Source organism: Canis lupus, chromosome 24 (assembly GCF_011100685.1).
Source record: "Canis lupus familiaris isolate Mischka breed German Shepherd chromosome 24, alternate assembly UU_Cfam_GSD_1.0, whole genome shotgun sequence".
NCBI classification, from domain to species: domain Eukaryota; kingdom Metazoa; phylum Chordata; class Mammalia; order Carnivora; family Canidae; genus Canis; species Canis lupus.
The window spans coordinates 48,476,994-48,495,726 of NC_049245.1; the positions used below are offsets into that span (position 1 = coordinate 48,476,994).

General features: G+C 54.3%; 1 protein-coding gene across 4 annotated transcripts in view; it reads left to right on the top strand.

Annotated features, from left to right (window-relative positions):
- MYT1 (myelin transcription factor 1) overlaps positions 1 to 10,550 on the top strand; it is a 61,838-nt gene extending 51,288 nt beyond the window's left edge. For all 4 annotated transcript variants that reach the window (XM_038572959.1, XM_038572962.1, XM_038572960.1 and 1 more), the window contains 7 exons: positions 479 to 541; positions 900 to 983; positions 3,989 to 4,210; positions 5,071 to 5,162; positions 5,793 to 5,896; positions 8,161 to 8,304; positions 8,617 to 10,550. In XM_038572959.1, coding sequence (XP_038428887.1) covers positions 479 to 541; positions 900 to 983; positions 3,989 to 4,210; positions 5,071 to 5,162; positions 5,793 to 5,896; positions 8,161 to 8,304; positions 8,617 to 8,757 — 850 coding nt within the window. In that variant the 3' untranslated portion in view covers positions 8,758 to 10,550. The remainder of the gene's footprint in view (positions 1 to 478; positions 542 to 899; positions 984 to 3,988; positions 4,211 to 5,070; positions 5,163 to 5,792; positions 5,897 to 8,160; positions 8,305 to 8,616) is intronic.
- Positions 10,551 to 18,733: the final 8,183 nt, after the last annotated feature.

The window sequence follows — 18,733 nt, forward strand, 5'->3', positions numbered from 1 at the left end:
AATTGCACCTCTAGGTGCCCAGCGCTGTGGATGGTGTGTCCCAGGCGCTCAGTAATCGTCTGTTCATTCCCTCAGATGACGGACCCCTCCCAGGAAACAGCGCTCTTCCTCCTGGTCATGTCAGGGAAAATGAACCCGTCTTAGGTGTTAGGCTTGCCTTTCTGAATGCTGTTTAAAGGCCCATATGTGTTCTGGAACCTTCTAGTCCAGTCTAGAACCTTGTAGAAGGCCAAAAATGGGAGCCCATCATTCCTGCACTGGAGATGTGCTCTTGTCTTGGCTTCTTGGACCCTGTAGGGAGACCGGGTGGCAGAGTTCTGAAGGCCCAGTGTCATGGAAGCAGGCTGACCAGACGTGCACGCCTTTGAGAGATCAGTGCTAGGGGGGCCGGTGGGCCCGCATGGGGGCTGGGCACAGAGGGGCTCCTGTGGTCAAGTGTCTTCACTGGCTCTGGTTCCAGCTCCACTGTCTTCCACAGGTGCCCCACGCCCGGCTGTGACGGCTCTGGCCATATAACGGGGAACTACGCCTCCCACAGAAGGTGAGCCTGCGGCACCCCGAGGTGCCCGGCCGGGCGGGGGAGGGCGGGCCTCTTGCGCAGATGAAGCTGCAGTGCTCCAAGTCAGACATTGATGTTGGGGCAGCTAGAGCCTCTTTCATGTCTATAATCTGATTGGTGTCCCCGATGCCCGATCAGGTCGCCTTCTGCAGCCAGAACCAGGGGCTCATGGCAACACCTGCCCCCGAGGCCCCTCTGCCCCCACTCTGCTCGACGACAGAAGCTCCTTGGGACGCCCTGGGCGCTGCTGATCACACAGCTGGAGGGAGGGCTGGGGCAGAAGTGGGTAAGAAGTGGTCATTCTGGGACAGCCGTGGCTTTTCTTCTTTTTCAAAACTAGCTTGTCAGGCTGCCCTCGTGCCAAGAAAAGTGGAGCCAGGGTGACACCCACAAAGGATGATAAAGAAGATCCTGAGCTGATGAAGTAAGTTGATGTCTTGCTGACTCCCTTGGGGGTTTGCAGAATTGGGATTTTCCTGTATGTTATAATTTTTAAAAAGCTCCTAGACTCCTATTTCGTTAATACAGCTGGTCCATGGCAATGCCCATTTTTACAGAGGTTCTCCTGCTGTGCACGTGGACACCTATGAAGCTGTGAGCCGTGTGTGTTGTATTGAGGTCACGCCTGGGCACTGGCTTCTGTCTGGGCTTCTCAGGTCTGGTGGTGTTTGATGGGGCCAGGAGAGGCCAAGAGCCCTGCTGCCCATGCTCCTGGGGGGCCACCTGGTGTGGGCTCGGGCCTGGAGCAGCCCCACGGGAAACCTGCACAGCTGTGGTCTGACGGGGAAGGTCAGGTGCCAGAGTCGAGGAGCACAGGATGGTTAGAAAGATGGCCAGTCTGAATTGTGTGTGTCTGCACACTCACATATGTCTGCAGGGAGCTGATATGGAAAGAGGGAGCTCCAGAGCGTTGCCCTGAACTGGGACCTCGACACTGCTGTGGGGAGGGGGCCTTACGGGATCTAAGTCCTTGAGACCCACTCCCAACCATCTCTCGGGGGTGCCTAGTGTGTCATCAGGGGGATTGTGTGTGAATGCTGACCCTGTGAATGCCCCACTTGCTACTGGGAGTGCCCTGAGTCCCCCGCTTGCCCGTAGGGGCGAGGCTGGGCCACAGGGGGAAACAGAGTGAACCACCATTCAACTTTCCCAGGACTTTCAGAGCTGACAGTGGACAAAGCAGCAGGTCCCCTTGCCAGTTGAGGACTGGAAGGAACAGTTCTGGCTGCGTCGTGGTGCAGGCCTTGAGGCTGGCGTGGTCAGGGCCAGGTCCCCAGAAGGCAGGTCTGCTCTGATTGGTTGCCGTGGGTCAAGAATAGCTGGATGCTCACCCAGCAGAGGGGATCAATCTGGACCAAGGGTCTATAGCTCCTTGGAGCTCACCCCAGCTGCATGCAAACATCTGCTTGGTCACAGAAGAGAGGCCTGATGGGCCAGCATCACATCCTTCAAGGGGCCAGCTCCACCAGCTGTTTGGTGTAAAAAGGCTGTGGCTCATTTATTAAATTTTTACAATAAAACTATAATGAGTGCTAAATCAAAACCCAAAATATATGGATGTTGGTGTCATGGATGCAGCCCAATAAATGCGAGGACAGATGAAGAGTATTTATCCTTCTGAGAAGCCAGGAATTTGCCTGTGATTGTATAAATGCAAGCTGCTATGGATTTAGCAAGGATCCTGCTGCAGGGATACGATAAGTGAATTGTGCTGCATTTGCAAATGATTAAAATCAAGATCAGCACTTTTTAAGTTAACTGGGAAGAACGGTTTTCCTCCTCCTAGTGTGCTGTCAACTTTGCTTTTTAAAAAATAAGATTTTGCAGCCAAGTGGAGAATATGACTTAGAAGCAGGTCAGCATTTACAGGATGGATGAAGTTCCTACTGGCTCCACGGCAAGCCGGCGGGCAGGCGGAGAGGCGGGGGGCATTCAGTGCCTCCGTTTTATAGGGCCTCCTCCGCCCCCATAAACTTTCACTGTATTGATAATTGCCTGTCATCTTGAAACAAGTGCAGACCGCAGCAGAAGCTTTAATCTGTGCACCAGGTCCTGTTGCGTGACGGGATTTCGTGAGCACGTGCTAGCTGGGATGTGGAGGGCTGGTGGCAGAAGAGATCCCTTTTAGGACATCTTGTGTCCGCGCCGTTTGAGATTAAGTCACGTCAGCACATTGTGGTAAATCCCTTCGGCCAAAACTGAATAACTGGCCATAAAATCCATGGATGTTCCAGCGTGAGGGTCAGGAGCTGCTCAAGGCCCATCGCCTGTGCAGGGTGCCCCACCCCCACTGCTGTCCCCACCACCCCGGAGTCCGACAGAAGAGACGCGCCTCTGCCCTTGGGGTCACCGGCCCCACCACCCGCTTACCTGGGCTGTACGGAAGCGGCCTGATCTGGCGCCCCACACACACCTTAACGTGAGGTCACCTGACAGCTCTGACGATTCGGACCCTGGAGGGATATGGAAGGAAAGAGAAGCAGTGTTACTGTCCACATGTCTGAAATACCCAGTATGAATAAATTCCCAGGAATCAATCCTAATGAGAAGAAGAGTTAGGGTTTTGCAAAGAACACGAGTAAAATGAATTCAGATTTAACTGTGTGTTTTAACCACGAAGAGCTGCCTCTCATTTGGTCTTTTGATCTTGTGATGCTGGGTGCTCAGAGGTGCTTCCAAGTACCCGGCCCCGGCGTTCCCTGGGCACCCACAGCTGAGAGGTGCCCAGGTGTGAGGGGCAGACAGAGAGTGGAACCTCCCCGAGCTCCTTGCAGGACCTGCCGCCCTGTCTCCACTCCAGACTGATTGCCAGGATGACCTTGGGCCGGCTCAGTGGCCGTCCTACAAGTCTGAGGCCCACATGGAGGGATGAAGAAGAGAGGGGATGGGTATAAGAGGGGTCCAGGCCAAGGAGGATGGGAAGAGTCTGCATTGGCCACCCTGGATGTGCGGCTGGTGTGGGGGCCTCTCTGGGCGGGGAGGCCCTGTCTCCTCACCTGCTGGGGAGCAGCAGTGGTCCCAGCTGCCTCACACTGCCTGGCTCCGGGTGCCCTTGTGACCTTCTGTGACCCCAGGGCCCCCAGAGACTGTGCTTGGAGCAGTCTCCCAGGGAGTAGCCCCTGGGTGGTTTCACTCCTCGTCGTGGGGTGATGGAGAAGTGATGCGGCAGCAAGGTCCGGCTCTGTCTCCCAGGGACATAGCGGCTCCCGAGGGGAGGGGACAGACGGCAGCTGCTGACCTTCCTGCGGCGCAGGAGGTGCAAGGCTGAGGCGGGAGGCGCCGTGATCCCTGCTGCCCCCCTCGTGGTTGGGAAGGCTGCAGGTCTGCCCTGGGGCATCAGGAATCTCTGTGACAGCGGGCACGTCCGCGTCGGGGCTGCGGGTGTCTGCAGGCTTCAGTGCCCGTGCTCACCTCTGACCTCTGCGCCAGGTGCCCTGTTCCAGGCTGCGTGGGGCTCGGTCACATCAGCGGCAAATACGCCTCACACAGAAGCGCATCTGGCTGCCCACTGGCCGCTCGGAGGCAGAAAGAGGGCTCGCTTAACGGCTCACCCTTTTCCTGGAAATCGCTGAAGAATGAGGGGCCCACCTGTCCCACCCCGGGCTGTGACGGCTCCGGCCACGCCAACGGCAGCTTCCTCACCCACAGGAGGTAGGGGCCGCGCTGGTCAGGAAGGGCCGCGAGGGCTCTGCGGCAGCCGCTAGTTCTCCGGGGGAGAGGGGGCCCGGTCCAGGCAAGCCACAGACAACGGTGGGTCCCAGGTCCCGGTGTTTGCGACATGTGGCCCTGCACGTGGCTGCTGTCGTGAGGCCCCCTCCACAGTGTAGTCCCTGCAGCAAGAGCCAGCGGAGCCCTGAGTGTGTTCTTGACACAGGCTGCAGGCTTCTCACGGAAAGCTTTGTCGTACCTCGTGCCCTGCCCCTCCCGCCAGGGCGCTTGCTTGCCCCCGATACTTGGCCCAGGGCCGGGGGGCCCGTGGGCCCCCCGTTCTCCTCCTGAGGTGCAGGGAGTCACAACACAGCCCTTCAGAAACGTTCCTTGTCTTTCTTTTGTTCTGCCCTCGTCTCCACCTACAAGATTGATGAGCTAGTGATTCCACAAGCTTTTACTGAAAGGCCGCCACATACCAGGCTCAGGAGACAGAGCAGAGAATGAGAGTTGGTCTGGGCCTGGTGGCTGGGGCACAGACTATAAGCAAACACGTGAGGGAGGTACCTGGCATGGCCAAAGGGGCAGATGCTGTGGGGAGAGCAGTGAGGAAGGCCTGAGAACGAGCCTTTAGGGCAGTGTCCTGAGCTGGAAGGGCCTGGCTGCTGAGTAAGGGGGTGGACGGCTTGGGGGCCAGAGCCATCGAGTGGGAGGGCAAAAGGAGATGCATGAGAAAGTCCCAAACCAGGATCCTACCAGGCCGCAGGCCAGCAAGGATTGGCTTTTGCTGCGATGTATCATCGTGGATTGGCCCTGTGTGTGTGACCTTGAGCTGGTTTTTTGTGCATGACCTTTGCTTCCAGCTTATCTGGCTGTCCCAGAGCAACCTTTGCTGGAAAGAAGGGAAAAGTCTCAGGGGATGAGGTTCTCAGCACCAAGTTCAAGACAAGTGATGGTAAGGTGTCCCTCCTGCAGTTCCTCCAAGTGATCTCTGTGACCTGGGAGAGTGAGCTGTCCTGGTAGCAGGGGTGAGGGAGGCTGAGCCCCTCCTGGAGTGAGTCCTGGTGGAGACAGACCCCTGACCTGAGCCCACAGGTCTCCCAGCCTCAGCTCCAAACTCCTGGTTGCCTGGAGTCTGGCTCCTGGCCCTCACGTGCCACGCTGGCTCTAACCTGGGTATTGGTGCGTGTTGGCGTCAGAGAGCCCTGCTGGCAGCATCAGAAGCCATTCTCGGGGGTTGGTGGGGCTGTGAACTCAGTTTCAAGGAAGAGGGAAGCTGAGGAAATGCAGCATCACCTGGAAAGATTCCATCTTTACCTTAGTGATTAATCCCTGACAGAGAGATTTATACCTTTGTACCCATCACCCGGGGGCAGGAGGCAAACATAGACACATGGCTCCTAGTGTCTGAGGCTCACTTTTCCAGCATGACATGTGGGATATGAGCTGCCCACCATGCGAGGCTAGTTGCCTCTGCTTGGAAAGGGTCCCTAGTTGCATTTAGAAAACAGGCCTCCCCTGCACCCCTGCATGCAGGCCTAGGCGTAAAGCCAAGAGCCACAACCAAGGTTTCTCTCTGGAGCAGTGTTGGAGAACGATGAGGAGATCAAGCAGCTGAACCAGGAGATTCGCGACCTGAACGAGTCCAACTCTGAGATGGAGGCCGCCATGGTGCAGCTGCAGTCCCAGGTGGGTGGTGGTGTTCACCTGCCCCGCCCCCCCAGCCTCGGGGGTCCTCGTCCTCAGCCTCCTCTTCTGGGAGGCGGGAGAGCTGAGCTCCTTGTCAAGGGGCTGTCAGGCTGAGCTGATGGCTGCAGCTCTCGGGGACGCTCGGAACAGGTCACACCTGCCAGCTTGGGTAGTACTTCTGGCAGTGGGGGTCCTGAGGGGCTCACGCCGGGGCCCTGGCAGGCTTTCCTGCTAGCCCTGTCAGTAGGAGCAGCCCCACAGGGCAGGTTCTGAGGGCCTGGCCGGAGCCTGATTCAACCTCAGTGCTGCTGTAGAGCAGCCTGGTGGCCGGGCAAACCTGTGAGCAGTCTGTACCTTGAGGTCCTCACTGGTTAGAACGGGGCTGGTAATAGGAAGCAACTCCATGACATTGTTGCAGGATGAATGCATTTCTTTTTTTTTTTTTTTGTAAGATTTTATTTATTTATTTATGAGAGACAGAGAGAGAGAGAGAGAGACAGAGAGAGAAGGAGAAGCAGGCTCCCTGCGGGGAGCCCAATGTGGGACTCAATCCCGGGACCCCGGGGTCACGGCCTGGGCTGAAGGTAGATGCTCAACCGCTGAGCCACCCAGGCGTCCCTGATAAATGCATTTCTATGAAAAAGTGACCCAGAAAGAGCCACTCGCCATGGGATAGGGTTACGAATTACTTTAAGTGTTTGTGTCGTATCTCTCTGATTTCCCCCAAAATGAACATTTGTCATCAGAAAAAAAGAAATACAGTGAAGGTCTTATTTTGAAAAGAAGCGCTGTCCTGAGCTAGGGGCCAGAGCAGAGCTGGGGGCACAGAAGGAATGACCACACATAGCTGCGTCCCTTAGGGCTGGAGGGACAGAGAGGGTAAAGGAGGTGACCAGGCCTGCAGGATCTGAGGGCGGAAAGCACAGATGGGAAGGTGGTGAGGCCCCTTCCCAGAGGCTGCAGAGTGACATGTGGGAGCCCCACGTGCCTTGTTATGCTGTTCCTTCCTCCATTGGCCAAGAAGATTTTATGCTGACCTCCCGTGCTCTGGAAGCCGGTATAAAAATAGCATCAGCCCGTAGGGATCAGGAAGGATTTTCATTCTGCCTCGCAGCAGCTTCCCCAGGTTCACGGGCAGTGGAAGCAGAGGAGTGTTGGGCACCTCAGGGTGCCGAGACACATCACTGTGTGACTGCCACCCTGTCTCTCCCTTCCCAAAGTAACCTTGGGGCAACACCTCTGATTTTTTTTTTTTCCTGATTTCCACCTTTTTATTTACTAGCATCCTCTTGGACTGTCTCAGACCCTCCTCTAGAGGGAGTTTTGGGTCCTGTGCTCTGCAGAAAGGCTCCGCAAGAGTACGCAAGCCCCTAACTCCCACTCAAACTGTTTTAAGCCAAAGACTTCTTACCAAGTGAAGAAGTGCAATGCTTCCCAGCCACGTGGTTGGAGGAAAGCACTCTTTCCCATCCACCGCCTCCTCACCTTTCTGCACCTAGGGCATGGTTCAGCGTGCCACGCACATTGTGTGACTTGCCTCTGCCTCCAGCCTCCCCTGAGATGCGGTCAGATTGGGGCAGGGCCTCCCAAGCATGTCTTCTCCACACCAAGCCCCAGGGCAGGCTTCCCACCTGCCCCATGCTGGCTGCAAACCTCTGCGTAGTGTTGCTCTGACCCTGAGACTCACCTGCCTGCTGCCCCGAGCCGCTCAGGGCAGGCAGCACTGCCTGTGACCGTCAGCCCTGCTGTCGCTGTCGCTGTCGCTGTCGCTGTCGGGATGTGCTGGGGGAGTCACCGGCCGGCTCCGCTCAGCTACGAGCTACAGAGGGAGAGGCAGTTGCTGGCTCTGCTTTGCCTTCCACAATTTTATTAGGGCACTTTGTTGGTCTTGCTGGTGCAGGGAAAACCCAAAGGTGGCCAGACACCCCACAAAGTGGATGCAGTGTTCCTACTACAGACAAGGACGATAAAATGTGGCAAACTTAAGTACACAGCTAGCAGTGGGCAAGGATTGGAGCCCCGGGCGCTTTCAGTCTGGGTGCCTTCCTGACCCGGCAGGGACAGTCATGGCCCCACACAGCCCCTGGCCCTGTCACTGCATACCCTCCTCCATCCAGGGGCCAGGGTCCCTGCCTGACAGAAGCCACAGAAATCCCAGAGAAACATGAGATGTGGCACAGTTAGCATGCCGGGTGTGTCCCAGGAGGATATGAGGGATGTGGTCCATGGGAGGAGGAGGCATTTCCCATCTCGGTCTGGTGCAGATCTCCTCCATGGAGAAAAGCCTGAAGAATATCGAGGAGGAGAACAAGCTCATCGAGGAGCAGAATGAAGCCCTGTTTCTGGAGCTGTCGGGCCTCAGCCAAGCCCTCATCCAAAGTCTCGCCAACATCCGCCTTCCGCACATGGTAAGCAGTATGGGGCCCTGCGGGCAAGCCCCAGAGCTGGTGGCTGACCCCTAGGACTCTGGGGAGGGTGCTATGCCTGGCAGGCTGTTGGCCGTGGTGGTTCTGGCTCCCCTGAACAGCTTAGGAGTCCACAGCACGGCACTCATGGTTTTTTGGCCCAGCGATGCCAGCGTTGCCCCTGGTGGGTGTGGGCTTGTGTCAGGTGGCACAGGAAGAGATGGGCTTAATGTTCATCCGTAGATTTCTGTGGCTTCTGAAAATCATGGGACCCATTGCACGGATGGGCCTTGCTCACCTGCTTCTGTTCTCCAGGAGCCAATATGTGAGCAGAACTTCGATGCCTACGTGAGCACCCTCACCGACATGTACTCCAACCAGGAGTGCTACCAGAACCCCGAGAACAAGGACCTCCTGGAGAGCATCAAACGGGCTGTGAGGGGCATCCAGGTCTAGACCTCGTCACCCCCGAAGCCACCCCACCAACCGGGACATCTGGGGCACCCCAACGTGACTCCAGTGTTTACCTCCCTCGCCCTGCCCCCGCAGCGGAGATTCCCGACTCACAGTGACTTCTGGTTGGCAGCCCAGGGCAGCCTCAGGTGGGCTTATCCAAAGGGGTGCCTGGAAATCAGTGTCTTTCCCATTGTGCTTGCCAGGCTGGAGGCCTCGACCTCCCCACACGAGCGCAGGGCAAGGCAGGAAGTATTACAAAGTGATTTATTTTTGTTTTTTGAAAGAAATCTGAAGAGCAGCTCAAAGTCTCCAGTGGAAGCTCATGGACAAGGTTCTCAGGGAAGTTTTGGAGTTTGCAACCACAGTATTCCTTTGTCTGTCGAGGCTGGGAGGGTAGCCGTGGGCACGGGGCGGGTGGTGCGTGTGACAGTGTCAGCCTGGAGCACCTGCCCCAGGGTGCGCGTCTGCTCAGTGAGGTCAATGTGGCAAGTGTGTTTTCTGTTTTCATTTAATTCAGTTTTGTCTTAAGGATGGAGCAAAGCACCGTTCCAGAGGGTTAGAAATAGACCTGAAGCCCACGGCCAACTTGAGGACTCTAACCTGGGCTGCCCCTGGAAGTTCCACATTAGTGCACCTCACACATCTAGGGGTAGCTGGCACCCCAAGCCTGCAGAGACTTGTACAGCTTGGGGTCACGCCCCCTCTTCGGGGCTGCGGCCGTCAGATCCAGGTCTGGGTCAGGGCCAGGGTCTCTGGCTCTCTGCGTCCACCCCTGCCCATGACCCGTTACTGCCACATTACCCGGGTCACGGCCGAGCTTGACTGAGGTGGCGATGGTGTCAGCAAGGTCAGGGGATAAATTCCTAATTCGGAGACCACCAAGATTCACTTCTTTTTAGATCCATTCAAGATACGAAAAAAGAAATTTTAATAGAAAGTGTTAAACACAATGTTCCTAACATGTAAATAGAGTCCAAATCGATTGTGACTACAATTCCAAGTTAGTATTTAAACGTAGAGAAATTGCACTTCCTGAAAGAGATAAAAGAGTAGTTAGTTTAATTATTCTGTAAATTATTTAATTTTGTCAAGATGTAAGTATTTATATTCACAACCTCTTATGTTAACATTTGCTATTTATTTAACATTTTTATTTATTAATTTTGTACTATTTCAGCTAGACCCCACACCAGGACACCATGAGAGGTAAATCAATGAAATCAAAGCAAAATTAACTATTGGACTATGAGATAGGCCACAAAAAAAAAAAAAAAAATCTTGCTGTGACTTCTATATGTAGAAGTCTTCTTATAATTTTGATGCAACCAAGTTATTTTTTATATATTTTGTTATTTATTCTTTTAATAATGGAATTTTTAAAAAAGTATTTTGTAACTGAGGACTTTTGATAATTTAGGGATATTTTTCCCTTGGTCCAATGGAAAGAAAGACTTTTTGGTTTTCTTTACCCCTTTGGTTCCTTTTGTTTCAGGCACGGACAACAGCAAATGGAATTCTGTATTTATTATTTATTTAAGTGTAGCGCAGATGTGTGTGCTCTGGCGTGTTTCTCGTGTTGCGTCTGTGTGCTGGTTCTTGATGGCTGAGTCACGCTGCTGTGAAGGAGTGCTAGCCACAGGCGGCACCGAGCAGTCCCCACTCACAGGCTCCCTGTTCCTCTGACAGCTCCGATACTGTGATCCCCTTCCTCAGGAAACGCGTGGAACCCACAGCACAGCACTTCTCGGTGTGTTTGCAGGGTGATTTCCTAATAAAAGTCCACTCTGACTGTGCACGGGAGCGTGTGTGCTGTGGCGACGGTCTCTGTCCCTGGGAGCCCCAACCCGTCACCTTCTGGGGGAGTGGTGGGTGGGTGGACCCTTCTACCTGGGCCTCTTCTTGATACCCCATGTGGAACCAACATCTTTCCCCCGAAGTGTGGTTCTAGGGGGTCTAAGTCCCAGTGCCCTGTCCCTGCCCACATGATGGGCATGTGCAATGCACAACTTTCTCTTGGGCTCAGAGAGAAGTCTTCCTGTTGGCAGGGGAGGGGGTGGGGGTGGGGCTGAGGGTGGGATGGGGGTTGCCACAGGCCATCTCTTCTGGCCACAAGGAGGAAGCCATCTCCAGTATGAGAGAGCTTAGACATTCCGGAAGGAGGCAGAGCTGAGAATTGGAGAGATTAAGGTTGGAGGTGGAAGGAAGAAGGTGAGAGAACGCTCATCTTTTCATCTCTTCAGAACTCCTGGATCCAGCCATACCTAAAGGTTGTCCACCCTTGCACTTCCTAGTTCTACAGGGCAATGAACTCCCCCTCCCTCCCTCCTCCTCTTCCTCCTTCCTTATGACTTAAGCTCTCAGGCTTGGTGTTTTGGCCTTGCAGTGGCACCTCACTATGTTCACACTTTAGGGTCAGGTGGAGCTCTAGCTCTCCCAGGGTGAGACTTAGGTTTTGGACATTCAACCTGAACTGTCAACCTTTGGACCTTCCTGGGAATCTGACCCTAAGGTCAACCTGGAGCTTCCATCTGACATGACAAAGGAAAGTTCTTAGAAATTCTTTTTTATTTTTATTTTTTTAAAGATTGTATTTATTTATTCATGAGAGACACCAGAGAGGGAGAGACACAGGCAGAGGGAGAAGCAGGCTCCCCTGCAGGGAGCCTGATGGGGGACTCGATCCCAGGACTGGGATCACACCCTGAGCCAAAAGCAGATGCCCAACCGCTGAGCCACTGGCATCCCAGTTCTCAGAAATTCTGATCCTTGTTTCCAAACCCTATCTGAGTGAGACAGGGTCCAGGACTCCTGGGGGCATTTGGTGTGTTTGGAGGGCAGCTGACCCTTGGGAGAGGGGCCTATGGGCCCTCACTGCACCCCAGATCACCTCCCCACCCCTGCTGCCCGCCGCCTTTGCCTTTCTTTCCTCTCAGTGTCTACAGTATCAGACCTCTAAAGCCTGGCTTCTTCTCTTCTGGCAATTTCTATGGCTCCCTCCTCCCCTGCTGCCCTGGGCCCCCTTCTCATCCGGCTGTGGCCACCTGGCCTCTCCTGTAGCCCCTTCCTGGTTTCTGCCCCACCCTGCGCCTGCTCCTGTGGGTGCTGTCCCCTGTGTGCTCCTCAGGCTGCACCAGTCCACATCCTGGCCTCTCTCCTTCCCTAAATCAACTTCCCTACAGCACATGTCTGCCATGTGCAGAGGACTCCCACACTGTTTCCCAGGCCTGCTTTTCCCAGTTCTAGAACTTTCCGGGACTCCACCTGGATATTCCACAGGCCATAGGACATGTACCCAGTTGGCCATAATAGCCCACTGGCTGCTCCCAGCCTAACCCTCCCTGGGCTCAGCAAGATACCAACCCTCACCCAGCCGAAGAGATCATGGCTACACGCAAGCTACCAAGAGGGGCCACAGTGCTCGTGCTGTCACATGGGTGTGAATGTTCCCATGAACACCAATCTGGTCACGTTTGCCACCCAGACGGGGCCACCCATGGCAACTGTCCTAATGAGGACGGTGTATGGCTTGAGGAAAGACAGGCAGTTATTTGGGTTTCATGTCTAGCTGTGCAGGGATGCATGTATCATGGCCCCAGCCATGCCCTGCCTTCCGTAGGGGACAGTGGACACCGTGACTCCTGAACTCCAAGGAGCTCCTCCCACCAACTGAGAGGTCTGCCCGCTGGTCCTGGCTCCTGAGGGTTGGCCACAGCCCCAGCAGCTCCTTGAGCCAGTATAGGTCATAGGGGCACACCCGGAGCCCCACAGAATTAGAGGGACCGGTACAGTCTCAGCCCTGTGGGGCCATCCCCGAGCCTGCCACTTCCAGGATGCGGGGCTGAGGGGCAGGGGAGCAGGGAAGCCCACAGAGCAACACTGCTTCCCGCATGGGATCTGGGGAGTGGATGCTGAGGCAAGTACAGCTCCTCCCCAGCATCCTGCCAGCCAACACCCCCTCACTGGACCCCCCATCTCTGCTCACAGGGTACCTTCTGCCAAATTGGACACGTGTCTGCCCCTGTCTTTCACACACTGTCAAAAATGTTTTCCTCGTGTTTCATTCTGTCGTGGGTCTCTCTGTAGAAGTTGTCAAAACAGCAAAGGGGAAACCTGGTGCTGTTTAGGACTAAAGCCGGCAAGGAGTCCGCCCAGGCCCACCTGCTGTGCTGTGAAGACCCCGCAGAAGCGCTCTAAGTCCCACCTGCTGCCCCCCTGCTCTGCCCCCCCGCCCCCCTGCTGCCCGGGCCCTGAGCAGAGGATCTGAGACCCCAGGCGGCACAGCCTGTGACCACGTCCCTGCAGGGCCCTCTCCTCACCCCCTCGGCTGTGCTGGGCTCCCTGGCTCAGGCGCTGTCACTGAGCTGGCCTCTGTGGGCACCAGTGGGGCTTGGCCGCCGCCCCGCCCCAGACTCCGGAAGGCAGGTTTCTTCCCACGCACACATTTTAGTCCGTAGGAAGGACTAGGAGGCTCTCGTACTGGGACTGCGGCCTCCCGAACGTTCCTGATGGCTCCCTGGCCATCACACACTTGTACCCCCCTGGAGGGCCTCCCTACCCTCCTGCTGTTCCCAGAGGGTGTGACAAGCCCAGGCCTCTGGTTTCTGCCAAGCTCAGTCTGGGATCACTGGGAGACACCCTCGGGCACATTTCCTTCCTGTAGTGCTGAATCTGTGGGACCTTTCTGGAGTTTGGGGCCCCTTGACATTGTCTGGAAAATTATGTGTGCCCGTGTGGTGGGCAGGAGGATCTTTCTGGACCCACAGCCCTTCCACGTTCTTGAGCAGGGGGAGACTTCCCAAAGTGTCCTGTGAACACGACACTCATAATGGCCACAGGCTAGGGACCACTGGCTGCCCCGACTAGCCCTGAGAGGTGGCCTCCCTGTACTGCAGTTCCCTTGGCAGTACGAAGAAGCGAGACGCGCACTACCACTGTGGGCATCAGGTTGTTCTGAAACCGCTGAACCCCCAGATGCCCCGATTCGCCGGCAGCTCAGGGTCCCTGGAGGGCTGCCTCCGAGGCATCCGTGGGGAGTGGCTGTGATGACGGTGGTTTGCTTCCGGCCTCTAGGCTCACTCCACGCCCACAGAACCCTGCCCCAGACACCACTCACTCCCTGTCAACCACGGGGGAGGTGCCACGGGGCGGCTTGCAGCAGTGTCAAGGCGCCCTCGTGTGGCCGGTGCTACGGAGGGAGGGCCGACGGGTCAGTACTGGTGACCTTTAGACGTTGTTCAAGCACTTACACCCTTTAAATGCCAGGCCACAGAGAGCCCCTGTGCTGTTCTGGCCAAGTTTGAGGGTCAGAAGTGGTGTGGCCTAAGGGAGATGCCCAGCACTTGTGGGCAGCTCCAGACAGGTGTCCCATCAGCGGGTCTCTAGCTACCTCCCTCAGCAGCCAAGTGCAGGGCCTAGGAGACCAAGTGGGGAGAATCAGCCAAGTACAGGGAGTGTGCTCTGTAGGGGAGCACAGGAAGAGTGTCTACACGAGGTGGCTACGAGTTAGGATACGAGTTAGGGGTGTTGGGCAGGTCCCCTTCCTGGGGGCTCCTGCGTTCTGACACAGTAGCATGGGCAGCAGCTCTGAGTCAGGAGCCATCTCACACCTGGGGACCTTGGGCAGGTCACTTTCAGCCTCTATGCTTTGGTGTCCTTCTCTGTAAAGGGGTCCACAGCATGTGCTACTGAAGGAGGGACGAGGAAGTGGAAGAGGGTTAGCCCAGGTCCCAGGTCATGCACCATTTGCTGACACTCTGAGGAGACCCTTGAATTCACCTCCCCTCCACTGCATCTCCCCATTTATACCAGCCACCACTCCTGACCCCAAGATCGGTCCCTGGTGGGTTGCCAAGCCCTCTGATGTGTGGCCACAGCCACCAGGTAAGGCCTGGGTTTGTAGGCACCACCCACGGCCCCTATTTGCACCCCCAAGAGTCTAGGTGCCACTCATGTGGCACTGGAGGAGTGAATATGTCTGCTGCCACCAACTCTGCTAGCAACTGGTCCGGAGTCTGGTCTTCCCAGACTGGCTTCCCTTCTCCAAAGCTGCTGTCCACTCATGCTCTCCCCTCAAGAGCTAATGAGGAGAGTCTGAGGGTCTGGCAAAGGGGAGGGGACCCTTGAACCCTAGGACTCACAGCTTAATAAATGTTGGGGTGGGGGCTCCCAGTTGAGTAAGCATCTGACTCTTGGTCTTGGCTCAGGTCATGATCTCAGGGTTGTGAGATGGAGCCCCGCATCCAGCCTGCTTAAGATGCTCTCTCTCCCTCTCCCTCTGCCCCTCCCCTGTCTCTGCATCTCTAAGAAAAAAGGAATGTGCACGGCAGCTCCTCAGGGTGCTTCCATCCCAGATGGAAGGCAGGTCTCTGGACGCCAGTCTGCGCGCACACACACACACACACACACACACAGAGGAAGTGGAGTGGAGAGGGGATTTAGTTTATGGAATTGGCTCTCTCAATTGTGGTGGCTAAATCTGAAATCTGCAGAGCAGGTGGAGGCGGGGAACCCAGGAAGAGCTGATGTTGCAGTCTGGTGTCCAAAGGCCGTCTGGAGGCAGGATTCCTCTTTCCCTGGGGAATGTCAGTCTTTGCTCTTAGGGCCTCAAGTGCTTGGATAAAACCGACCCCATTACGGAGGGTAATTTGCTTTACTCAATGTTTGCTGATTTAAATGTCAATCACATCTAAAAAATACCCTCAGAGTAACATCTAGACTGGTGTTTGACCAAACATCTGGGCACCATAGCCTTGCACATTGGACACATAAAATAAACCATCACAGACCTTTTCCCTGTGCCCATGCATTACTAGCTTCTCATTAAAGTGGTTTGTTTTAACACGAGAAATTATGTTTTCGCCTCCCTTCTCAATCATTTTACATATATGAATACACTGGAGTTCACCGATTCTTTCTGATAACATCAAACTGCACTCACCTGCATAGCAGGAGTAGCAGAGAAGCTCGAGGCCAGTCTGAAAACTGGCTCATTTCATTGCTGGCTACAGAATGCCTAGTCCTTGATGGCCCACCACGAGGAAGAACTATTTCTCCAGTTTCTGGAGGACCGAGTCCGGAGCCTCTCCACCCAACAGCTATGCAGGGGCGACGCCTGGTGGTCAATGCGCCGTCCCGTGGCCTGCCGTCATTCCGCTCCTGAGTCCTTTGTTTGTAACATGTCTTTGTTGTCTGAGTGTTTTAGATTCTTTCTCTTTATCATTGGTCTTGAGCAATTTGATTGTATTGCACCTTGGCACTTTTCTTCATGTTCCTGCACTTGGGGCTCAGTGAAGTTTAGGGTTTTCATTAAATTGGGAAAGGTTCCAGCATTTTCTCCACTATTTTCTTCTGTCCTAGCCTGTGTCCCTTCTTTCTGGGACAGTCACTACTTGTGTACTTGTGTGTAAGGCCACGTGAGGCTGTCCCACGGTTGCCTTGGATGCTGTTAATTTATTTTATTTTCTCTTCGTGTTTTATTTGGGGTAGTTCCTACTGCTGTGTCCTCAACCCTGTCTTTAGCAGCATCCAATCTGCTGCTAAGAGCATCCACTGTATTTTTCAACTCCGACATCGTAATTTTTATTTCTAGAAGTTATATTTGGTTATCTTTACATAAGCTCTATTTCTGCACTTAACTCCTTGCTACACCTCCTTCTTGATATTCCTGACAATTCTGGATTGGATGCCCGACATTGTGAACTCTACCTTGTTGAGTGTCGGATATTTTGTATGCTTGCAAGGCTTGAGCTTTGCTCCGGGACACAGTGGCCAGGAAACAATCTGATCCTTTTAGATCTTTCTCTGATAGGTTAGGTAGGGTCTGAGCAGTGATCAGTCTGGGGTGGGCTGTAACTCACTCACTCCTGAGGCAAGACCCTCCTGCGTACTCCTCCCGCTGTTCCCTGAACCTAGAGCTTTTCCAGTGTGGCTGCTGGTAACCCACGCCACTTTCTGCCTCGTGCAACCATGGGCAGTGTTAGCTCTAACAGACACGGTTCTTTCCCTGGCCTTCGGTAGTTTCCGCACACACATGTGCTGCTTAGTTCTCTACTGAACACTGCAGGGGAGCTGCTCTACGTATCTTTCTCCCCACCTGGACTCTGCGCTGGGACCTCTAGCCACCTTGGTCTCCCTGCATTCTCCATTTTATCTCCTCAACTCAGGGAGCCCTCCAGGCTCTCCTTGGGATGCCCCTCCCTACTCTGTAGCCTGAAGACTTGCAGCAGTGAGTTGGGCAACTGTAAGGGCTCAGCCCATTGGTTTCTCACCTCTCAGGAGTCGCTGAGCTTTGTTGCACAATGTCCAGGTTCTGAGAACTGTTGCTTCACATATTAGCCCATTTCTTGGTTGTCTCAGGCATGACAGCAAGTCCAGTCCATCTTGGTCAGAGTTTCAGAGTTTCTTGGTACATTTCAGTTGGAGATGATGAAAAAATTCAGGAGTTGGATCGTGGGGACGGTTGCACAACAATGAGAAATGTACTAAATGCCACTGAACTGTACACTTAAAAATGGCGAAAATGGTAAATTTTATGTCTTAAGAATGGTTAAAATGCTAAATTTTGTTATCTATATATTACCACAATAAAAAAAACCCACATTTTTTTAAAGGGCTACCTTTAAAACCAAAGGAAGCCTTAATACTGTACTTTGACGATAACAGCATAACCTCCTGCCTGTGGCTCCAGCCACAAGTGTCCAGGTACCCCCTGGCATTCCCTGTGCCTGGAGACTCCTCCTCCAGATAGGTCAACCATAAGTGGCCCACAGATCACTCAACCCAAGCCCATACCCTTCAGTAAATCTTCCCAACACCTGTTTAGAAACACCCCACAGCTCCCCATGGTGTGCATCCCACACACTGGGACAAAAATTACAAGCACATCCAACTATTGGTGTGTCTGGTGGCCTTTGGCAGAGCACCGACACCTCCATTTTACAGATGGGGAAACTCTGAGTGGATTGGATGCTGCCAGGAAGCTAAGGCCTCTCAATAAGCCATAACCTCTAAGAGGGTAGGGCAGAAGGAGGCGCATCTATAACTGATGAAGGAGCAGGGGTTGCTGCTATTGACTGGGAGAGAGCACGTTTGAGATTCTGTGCGTGACTCAGGGACCTCATTTTGGTCTGTGCTTGGGCATATTTAGGACACTTTGTCTCACTGTACCCAATGGAGTGCCTCTGCAAGATTGCTTATGTCCAACGGAATACATGGCCTTGTGGTGAGCGGCAGGCCAGCTCCCAATGTCAGAGGCAGCTCTTCTCATTCTCAGAGATCACGTTGGTATCTACTTCATGGAAATAACCCATGTAAAGAACTTAGTGTGACACTCTACAAAGATTAATAATGATGGTGGAACATGGATGGTGGAACTGATGTGGAGGGGGTGGGGGAAGGAACCCTGGGAGAGCCAAGCAGATGGGTCTTAAGGGAAGATCTAAACAGAAGACAGATGTGATCATACCGTGCTTTTAGGAAGACCACTGGCAGAGCCCAGGGAGGGGTAGTGAGAGGGTAGGCAGGAGGTCAGTTAAGACATTCTCCTAGCTAAAGGTGAGGGATACAGGGACAAGACAGGGTGGCGTATACGGAGGACATACCCCTGACAGTGGGGAGGGGGTCAAGGATGGCTTTAAGGCTCTGATTTGAAACAGTCACAGATGACCAAAGGTATGCAGGTAGGCAGGACTCTGAGTCAGGGTCAAGATCATGAGGTTGGTCAGGGTCAAGGTCATGAGATTGGTGGCAAGCCCTCTCCCCAACAGCAGCAGTGCTTGTAAACTGTTGTAGAGATGGGGTGACTTACAAAACTGTGTTCAAAGAAAAGGTTCTGTTGCTAAAAGCTCATGTGGAAAACCACATGTGAGGTTCGGCTGCAGTGAAAGGAAGAGTGGGGTGGGATTTCACAGAGTTTACTGGGTAGGCTACGCAAGCATTTTGGGAAGGGATGTGTGGCATCAGAGCAGCAGAAGAGGGC